General features: G+C 49.0%; 1 protein-coding gene across 2 annotated transcripts; it reads right to left on the reverse strand.

The window, feature by feature from the left end:
* Window positions 1–913: 913 nt before the first annotated feature.
* On the reverse strand, window positions 914–6,930 carry SERTAD4 (SERTA domain containing 4). 2 transcript variants are annotated; one of them, XM_030499979.2, is made up of 4 exons: window positions 6,177–6,930; window positions 5,754–5,922; window positions 5,254–5,369; window positions 914–2,155 (listed from the first exon to the last, which is right to left on the reverse strand). In XM_030499979.2, exons 2-4 carry the CDS (start codon window positions 5,905–5,907, stop codon window positions 1,415–1,417), a joined length of 1,011 nt encoding a protein of 336 aa, XP_030355839.1. In that variant the 5' UTR covers window positions 5,908–5,922; window positions 6,177–6,930; the 3' UTR covers window positions 914–1,414. The 2 variants fall into 2 exon arrangements, with proteins under 2 accessions (XP_030355839.1, XP_030355838.1); XM_030499978.2 differs by having other exon boundaries at window positions 6,025–6,930.
* Window positions 6,931–9,207: the final 2,277 nt, after the last annotated feature.

A 9,207-nucleotide genomic window follows, 5' to 3' on the forward strand; every position in this document is an offset into this window, starting at 1 on the left:
GGAACTAATTAATTTGGTGGATCTAAGGCTCACAATACTCTCGGTCCAACCCCGGCTAATGTCTTCTGGGCATTTTAAACAGCACACGTTGCAAACAGTGCACCTAGGGATGACTAAATGTTGGCCTTAGCCACTGAAATCTCAGCTCATTTCTCCAAAATGTTGTTTTTTAAAATGAAACCCCTTACATTCATTCAGATAAAATCGTCTTTTAGCCACATTATCCATTAACATTGTGCTTTTTGTTTTCTTTTCCTGTCTTTTTTTTTTTTTGTTATAAATCAACGGCAAAAGTCATAGAAAACTCTCGCATGCTTTTGCAATCTAAAAGAGAGAAAATATGCGAAACAGAATAAAGTATAAAACATGCCACTGGTTCATGAACTTCATTATACGAAGAAGGAAAAAAAAAAGAGCCCCAGCAACAGACAGTTGCCATAGCAACTCAAGCATCGAATGCTTGTTTACAAGAGACATCTCTCTATTGTTTCTTAAATCCCTTCCTAAGGATGGCAAATCAAAAAGCAATTGAGCATCAAAAAGGAAGAACAGAGACGTTTGAATAGGAAGTTGAACTCAGTACTTCAAAGGTTAAAGGTTTCTAATAATATTGATCCACCCTGTGGGTTGGTTGTGGGTTTTTTTCCTCTGTTTAGGTTAAATCCCTGCTGTAGCGCTGATTTATACTTAATTTTTACGCTGGCAAAAATTAAGACAAAAAGTAAGGCACCAAAACAAAACCTGCCCTGTATAACAACAAGCCTCATTAGTTATTACAGCCGAGGTGAAAACATGCAAGTACTTAAGCTGCACGTTGTGTTTCTGATTAAAATCCCATAAACAGATTATTTCTTTATGCTATGTCTTATTTTGTCCATTGAACAAGACGAAGAATCCAGGAACTCAAAGAGTATCAGTACAAAATGTAAGGATGGTTTATTCCTAGTCCATCAAGACAGTCCTTTGTCAGAACAAATACTGAGTTACAAGGAGCACATCACCCTTGCTGGTAGCATCAATTTGTTTACCAGACTTCTAATTCCTTGGTAAACATAATGGAGATTCTTCTTAATTAATGGCAGACTTCTTGGGGGCAGGGAGATAGAAAACGATATGTTTTCCCCATCTGGCTGATTGGCATTTTCAGCAATGAAAGCTACACCAGAGCTGTACAGACCACGGTGCTAAGCAGGAACGCAACTGCGTTCTGTATGAAGTCTCCACACTTATAAATAGCCCACTGATGCATCTGATTGAGACGCCTCACACAATCTGCTCTCCAGTCATTGAAAACTACATGTAACGTTTGGGGCGCGATTGTACCATTTGTAGAAAACTATAAAAAAATCCATTCAAAATAAGAATTTGAGAGACAAACAAACATGCTGCGCATGCTTCTGCAGGGCAAGATGCCTCAGATTTTACTTCCTTTGCTGCAGCACATTTTATTACTTGGTAAGGAATCCTTTTTCCTTAAGGATTTTTTCCAAGACTCGCTGATGTTGCTCTTGTCATTACATCCAGTCTCAAAATAGTCATAAAATTTGCCTTTACATTCGAGAGCCTGGGTGCCTCTTAGAGGTTCACAGTTTAGGGCGGCGCTGTCCCGCTCAGGTTCATTACCTCCTTTTTCATCATTCAATTTTGCCTTTTCCTGGTGACTGTGAGACCTGGCACTAGTGATGAATATTTCATTTGCAGGTATCTGATCATCACTCCTGTAAGAAAAGGCACTGCCAATGTCATAATCCACCTGCTGGGAACAGCTTGGCAAAGAAATGGGGAGGGAGGAGGAGGAAGAAGAGGAAGTATTTTCTGTACTAGCATTAACAGAGTAGGGTAGATTTAAATAGTGACTGCCACACTCTTGATAGAAGCAGCACATGTGGAGCTTCTCGTACTCCTCCTTTGCCATCCGAAGGCGTTTTCTGTACGGGCAGTCCTGAGGCACAAACCACTCTTGTGGTGAGGTGCCACTGAAGGAGCAGGCAGAGAAGCACCAGTTGTTCTGCATGATGATTTCCCCGTGGATTCTCTTCATCAGGTTGTTGATGAGGACAGATCTCCGCAGGTAGACTTCAGGATCATCGATGAATTTCAGCTTTTCCAAAGACATGTAAAGAATATGGGCCCGCTCCTCAAACACGGAGATGGTCTGAAAATGCAAAAGACAGAAGATACGGAACTGAAGGCAAGGGCTTTTTTTCCCAGGCAAGGAGAAAGAAAATGAAGCGAAGTATCCCCCCTGCACCACTACTTTTCTCATCCTCTTTCTGAGGCACCTAAAATTGGCTTTTCATTTTGTAAACCCATGTACCTGGGGACCTGCTTTCTCTTGGCCACAGCACTCATGCAGGTTTAGGAGGTAAGTAGCTGAGCATTACACCGCAGAGGCAATCACAGGGCATGAGTCCAGGATGGAAGAGTGAATTCCAGATGCACACATCTGGCTCTTTATTTGCATTTGGGGTTAGAAGATAAAACTGTTGTGCAGTTTTGATTTTTTATATAAATGGACCCTATTCCACTGTCCCCTGTGGAACTTCTACAAAGCTCTGAAGCCAAGCGGAGGTCCCCTCCAGCAGCCATGCAGCAAGTGTCAGAGCATTTCATCCACTGCCAGTGGAAGAGGCCCACCAGCGAGCAGGTCTCCATTTGCCAAGCTCCCTTATTCTGCTCTTGTGTACAAACGTGCATGCAGGGAGGGAGGCAGGGAGAAACCCATCTCAAAGCATCTCAGCATCTGGAGAGCAGCTGTTGGCCCATGTACTACACCCTGTGCTCTACGGGACCGGTGGGAACGCAGACAGGGAGGGACAAGGCCAGGAAATGAGGAGAGGACAGGGATTTGCAGAAATCCTGGCTCGGCGCCCGCAGATTTGTTCTCCCTTCCGTGGTCCTTCCAGGACTCCTGTTTCTCAGCGCTGGCAGCATGAGCAGGTTACTGCCCCCGGGAGGCCCTGGGTTCTGCACTGTAATCGCTACCCTGAGAATCAAAATAAGAGAGGGGGCAACGCGTGCTACTGGAAGCACTATTGACTGATTTTCATTTTTAGTAAGAATTAGGTTTGCGTAGGAGGAGAGCAGCACAGCACAAAGAAAGACTGCTTGAGATTCCCCCCCCCCATCTGTGGCTTGATCATTCTTCCCTTTCCCACATGGTTACAGCATTTTTGCAGAGTAGAAGTCGTAGCTATGAGGACTGAAAGAGCTTAAAGCACAGCTGCTTTTCACATCCATTCAGCTCTGCTCAGCCCTCTAGCTCTTTCCACAGCCTGGTCCTGTCTGCAGGGCTTAGAAGCAGCACAGTGCCTCGTAAAACCAAAACTTGGCCCCATTTCCATGCAAGTTCACAGCTGAAGCTCTTCTTTGTTAGAAAGAGTAATTTTCTATAATAAATGACTCATTTATAATCATATTAAGCCTATAGGTTAATTTGCATCCTTTATACCTGCTGCAGCAACAGCCAGCGAAGCCATAAAAGCCTGGAGCAAACCAGCAAGGCTTGAACTGGGATCCTCCTGGAGATACATCCTGAAGGGCCACCAGTAAGAACAAGTTGTCAAACCACTTCTAATATAAATGTCTGGCAACAGCCCTCTGGAGAGAGGCTCTGGGCCCTACCATCATACCCTCCATGGGACAAGTAACCTCAGCACATAACTCTTTCTTTACTGGGCAGCAGAGGTATAGAAATATGTAAGAAATTCAGAGAAACCTGGTGGGCATTCTCCCCCCTCAGAGCTCAGTGCTGCAAAGCAGAAAACGCTCTTGTGCCAAAAGGAGGAACGGGTGGGCCCAGGGTTTCTGACGTGCTGCACCTCTGCAGCAGCACAGAACGACGCCTGGGACAGTTTTAGCATCCCGATACCTCTACAACTGGGTTCTATGCTGTTAGAAAGGGATAAGGAACTATTCCTCCTCTTCGTGAGGAAAATAATCACTGACACAAAAATCCAACCATGTAGCCAAGAAAAAAAACCTGGCTGAAATCAGAGTGATGTGACATGTGGGAGACACAGTCACTGACCAGGGCACGTTTTTCAGCACTCCTGGTGCTATATATTCATTGCTCTGGCAGCAGACCGGACACCTTCTGGAATTAACAGCGGGTCAGTTTTTCCCCTTCCTGGTCAGGTCTTTATTTCCAGCCAAGATTATTTGTAGCTGAAAATTCCTTTGGCTACTCTGAGGTCCTCGGGAAGCAAGCTCGGCGTTACTGCCTGCTTCTCCTCTGTGGAAATCCCTCCAGGGAAACAGGATCCCCTGGCAGAGCTCCCTGCCCCATGTCCCTGGCAGGGACGAGGCACTCGGTTCTCCTCGTGTCTCATGCGGCTGCCCCTGTGACACAGGTAAAGATAACATATAAACTCACTCCGCGTCTTGATCTGGTTTAGCTTTCTGACTCTGAGGCTCTTGTGATACTGTTGCCTCCCATAAACTGTGCTTTAATCCAATTATATTGTGTCCTCTCCATCGCCAATAGTGCATGGATCGCCACAGGCCAGGTATGACCCAGCAAGGTAAGGCTGGTGTCTCAAAGCACAAGCTGTCTTTAAGCCCATCACTCCGGGTATTCGCTTCCTTACAGGACTGAACCCTTAATGAACAAGAGCATCAAATCTCTCATTAAAATAAAGAAAGGAGATTTCAATTTATGTATTCACTGGCCTGGGAAATGTTTGCTCTAATCCCTCCCCTGACAGCTTGCATTAAAAAAAAATACTATTTCATTTACTAATCTGTTCTTTTGGAGTTATTAGCTTTTTAATAAACAGGATTAAATACTGAAAGGAGCTTGTACTCACTTTCCAAGTCGTTCTGTTTTTCTAGAGGATCCGTAACCCATTTGGGATACATGGAACCCACTGCTGTTTTCTCCCCTGAAAAGTTTTGACTGAGTGGGGAATCGTGGGCTCTCTTTATTTATGACCTTCCTTTCTGCTGTTCAAATGCTGTCCTGGAGCTGTTTCTGTAGGCACGATATAAACCAGCTAAGAACAAAATAATCTGACAAAACCAAACCAGTTATTCTCAGCGTTTCCATTTACAGCTGTTACAAATGAAGAAACGCCTCTGCTTCTTAAGCAATTCGATGACAATAAAACAATGAATGTGAACAAGTGACAACTATTTGTTTCTGACCAAACAGCTGGATCATTCTCCTAATTTCAGCCTCCTGGAAATGGGTCAATCGGGTGTTACTAAGCATCTGAAACTCGGAGTAAAAACAACGACTGTTAGAAAACATACTTTATGTGCGCAGCTGCTGAGTGGCGGATGAAAATCCTCTTCTTCCACATATTTCCTTTTAAAGTATGTGATCTTGGATGTTGTTACAGGATTTGAAATTCCCCTGTAATGCGATCCTGCGGGCAATAAATCAGATATGACAAATGACATGCGGTTTGCCGGAGGTTCTCCAAACAAAATACTTTTCATTTCCCTTCCCCGCGCTACAGGAGAGCTCCGCCGCCTATTTCCACATCTATTTGCGGCCACAGCAATAACCCCTCCCCGGCCCGGGCAGCGGGGGGGGCTGCTGCAGCGCGGGGACCCGCTCCGGGCCCCGGGACCCTCCGCGGCTCCGGGAAAACTTCCGCTGCGGCGGGGCCGGGCCGGCGGCCGCCGCCTTCCCCGTGAGCGCACCCGCCGCTCCGGAGGCTCCGGCTGAGCCCCGCGCACCTGCGGGCGAGCCTCGGCCTCGGGCCGCCGCCCTGGGCACACCGACCTCGGCCCGGCGCGGTGCCTACCTGCGGCGGGGGAGCCGGCGGCCGGCGGGGCGGCGGCGGGGCCGGGGCGGCCGCAGCAGGGCGGCTCCCAGAGGGCGCGGTAAGCGGCGAGGTCGGCGGCTCCCTCGGCGGCGATGGGGCGGCCCAGCCGCTGCATGGGCAGCACCAGGGTCATCGCGGGCGCCGGCACCTGGAAGCGGAGGAAGCAGCGCGGTGAGCGCCCCGCAGCCCCCTTCACCTGAGCCCCCGGCACTCAGACCCCTCCACACGCAGAGAACACACGCGTCTCTACCCCGCATCGGCACGCGTTCATCTTGCTTCCCTTCGTACGGCAGGGAAAGGACCGGCGCACTCTCCCACAAAGGGCGCGGGGTCCTCGGGAGTTGCTGCGCGCTCCCCGCTCCCGGCCCCGGTCCCGCCGCCCCGGCCCCGGCGCTCACACACCGGCACGGATCCGCTCACTCGCTTCCCATTCTCCCCCGGCGGTGCTGGCACGGCGCGCTCGGCACCGACGGGCGTGCGAGTCTGTGTGTGTGCGTGTCTGCCGTGCGGGTGTGTGTATGTGTGTGTGTGTGAGAGCGAGCGCGCCCAGCAGTTGGGGATCGCGTTTCTTTCTTCTTTCTTCCCTCCCAAACGGAACAAGACAGCAGAGACTTAGGTAGTTGTTTCCACTAGCCCCGATCGGACTGAAGTGGATCTGCCTCCAGTCAAAACACTGCGAGACTAAGACAGAGAATTGGCCGCGGCCTCACGCCGAGCGGTGCAGCCCCGCCGGAGCCAAGCACAACACCGGCGGAGCGGGCGGAATGTTAAGCAGGAGCGGGGAGCCCGGGGCCAGCGCCGGGAGGGGAGGAGAGGGGAGGGCACGGCGGGGGGCAGGCAGGGGAGGGAGCAAACTTTCTGCGAGGGGCTGAGTTCATCGTCACCTACTTCTTGGCAGAAGAGCGCGGAACAATGCGCCCAGACACGGCCCGGCCCCTCCCTCGCCTTCCTCCTCCTCTCTCTAAGAAAGCGGCTGCCGCTTCCCGGTGTGCGGCACTCCCGGAGGAAGATGAGGGCCCGAGGAAGCGGTGGGAAGGAGGGGCCGCAGGTGGGCAGGTGGAATTCCAGCATTGTTTGTGTTAGCAGCTGAGAGCTCTCTGACAAGAGGCAAAAATCAACCGCAGCGCAAGAGGGAAGGACAATAAATCATCCACATCTGCCAGTTGTTTTCTTACATTCGGGAAGAACGCACAAGGCCGGTGCCTTATTGGGAAGTGGGATTGCAGCGTGTGCTGTCTGTGCCTCAGGTGCATGGATGGTGGGGCTGCCCCACACTCCTGCCGGGATGTGGAGGGGCTGCGGCTCCAACCCCGGCAGTGCCACTGCCCTGGAGGGTGCTGAAACCCCTCCTCAGCATCAATTCACTCATCCTGCACCACATATATTTCCTTCCAGCAGCCCATTAATGCCATCTTGCTGTTCCTGGGCATAGGAACAAAGACACAGGGAATGGCAACCCGCTAGACTGGCCCATTGGAAGTTACCCCAACACAGACAACACATTATTTATTCCCCACACCTTTTGTGGCCAGCCGAGCACCGACACATGGAAAGACTGGTCAAAACAAGAAGTGGGTTGGTGTGCTGGCTGAAAAGCAAGGCCAAAAAAGTGGCCCAAGAACCAGCTAAAAAGCCATATATTTTGTGGCTGAAAAGATTATGCCAGCATTAGAAAGCACCCATGGACTCTCCTCATTAATCTGCGCTGAGGAATCAGTCACAGGAGGACATCAATCTTCTCATGTTGGCATGATGTCAACACTCAGCGGTTGTCTTTGGAGAATAAGGGTTGGAAGAAACTCACTGCTGCTTTGGGAAAGTCGGGATTTCTTTGCTCCTAATGAATTCGGCATCTCTTTGTGGTATTTTTTTTTAATGAGAATATGAGATTCTGACTGTGCTGCTTTTTTATCATATTTCATCACAAATAGGCCTTTCTGTGCTTGAACAGGAAGGGAGGAAGGAGAAAAGGAGGGAGGGAGAGAGGAAGGGAGGGAAAAAAGGGAGGAAGGGAAGAAGAAAGGAAGGAAGTAAGGAAAGGAGGGAAGTGTGGGGATGCCTACTGCACAGCGCTGCTGGTTTATCTTGAAAACTGAGTTCTCTGGACAGCTGGTAAAATAAATGAACTGCTGCTGCTATTTACAACATGCAGAATTAATAGAGGCAGGCCAGTTAACTTCCATAAACAGCTACTGTTCATGCACACTCCCCGTGTTGCCAAAGTGTACAAAATCAAGGCATAAATAATAGATCTTCCCTAGGAAGAACAAAACAAAACAAAACCCCAGAAAATCAGAGCCCAAACCAAGCATGTAGGTCTCAGTGTGTGTTGCATAGGTGGCACTCGGCTACAAAATAAGCCCCATTTTATAGTGAAGGAATTGCTTCAGCAGACAGAAGCTGAGAACCAGGCTCTGAAAAGGGCTTGTGACTCTGGGCATGCTATTTGTTCCCGTTTGATTTTCCAGAGCACTGATTTCCAGCTGCTGCAGGGGAGTGGGAAGGGAGCTGCACTTGGCACATGGGAAAAGTCAGTCTCCTCGAAGGCAAAGCTGGAGAGGGCAGAACTGAGAGCCTGAACTATGAGATGGTGTGTACTACAGAAGCACTACTGGACCTAGCTCCATAACCAGGACCTCTGGCACTGCTCCTGCAGAGCCAGCCTACTGTTTTTCCCCATTAAGGGTGGCCAAATCCCCTCCTGCATACCCAGCACCCAGCAGATCAGTGTCAGAGCCAGAAACAGAACCAGACCTCATCATCCCCCAGCCACCAGCCCAACCCATTTATATCACATTATCGTATGCAATGGAGGGATTTAATCACAAATCCCGTCCATTCCAGTGAGACTTTGCAGAATAGCACATGCATTGTTACATTTCCATTAACACACTGGAAATAAAGGATGAAAGATGTACATTTGAGCATACAATACATTCACTATACAAAATTACAGCAAAAGGTTGACACTTAGGGCTGGATTCAATTTTGCAAAATCCATTTGGGAGCCTTGTGTGGGCTTCAGTGGCATGGAAGCCAGGCAGAGCTTTTATTGAAGCCAGCCCTCCATCCTTAGGCTACCACAAGTTTTCCGTTTTGTCAGCCAAATGCACGCAGTGTGAGGACACCCCGAGGCATCTCCAGCAGCCTGAAGGTTAAAATGCCAAACTTTTTCCGTATGCAGCTTTATGCAGTCACGCTACTATACATGGTACATCGCTCCTACTCCATTTGCTGGGGTTTTCACTCACTATTCCTCCAGAGCCATTATGATGTTAATGAGAGAACTGTAATGATGCCATTCACGTTATAACAAGCCTGATGCGATGTCAGTGAAAAGGGCTCTTTATACAGTCCCAGAATGCCTCTAAGAACCCAAACTTAAATATAAAATGCCCGTGACAATAATGCTGCAGGTCTTACCGAGATCAAT

Source organism: Strigops habroptila, chromosome 10 (genome assembly GCF_004027225.2).
Source record: "Strigops habroptila isolate Jane chromosome 10, bStrHab1.2.pri, whole genome shotgun sequence".
Classification (NCBI taxonomy): domain Eukaryota; kingdom Metazoa; phylum Chordata; class Aves; order Psittaciformes; family Psittacidae; genus Strigops; species Strigops habroptila.

What these genes read in the sequence shown, in the direction of transcription:
- SERTAD4 (XM_030499978.2), bottom strand. Translation starts at nt 6,045, where the DNA reads ATGAACGCGTGCCGATGCGGG. An exon ending in TGAACGCGTGCCGATGCGGG is followed by an intron (nt 5,923 to 6,024) that starts GTAGAGACGCGT and finishes CTCCGCTTCCAG; the next exon opens with GTGCCGGCGCCCGCGATGAC. An exon ending in TCAGCAGCTGCGCACATAAA is followed by an intron (nt 2,156 to 5,253) that starts GTATGTTTTCTA and finishes TTGCATTTTCAG; the next exon opens with ACCATCTCCGTGTTTGAGGA.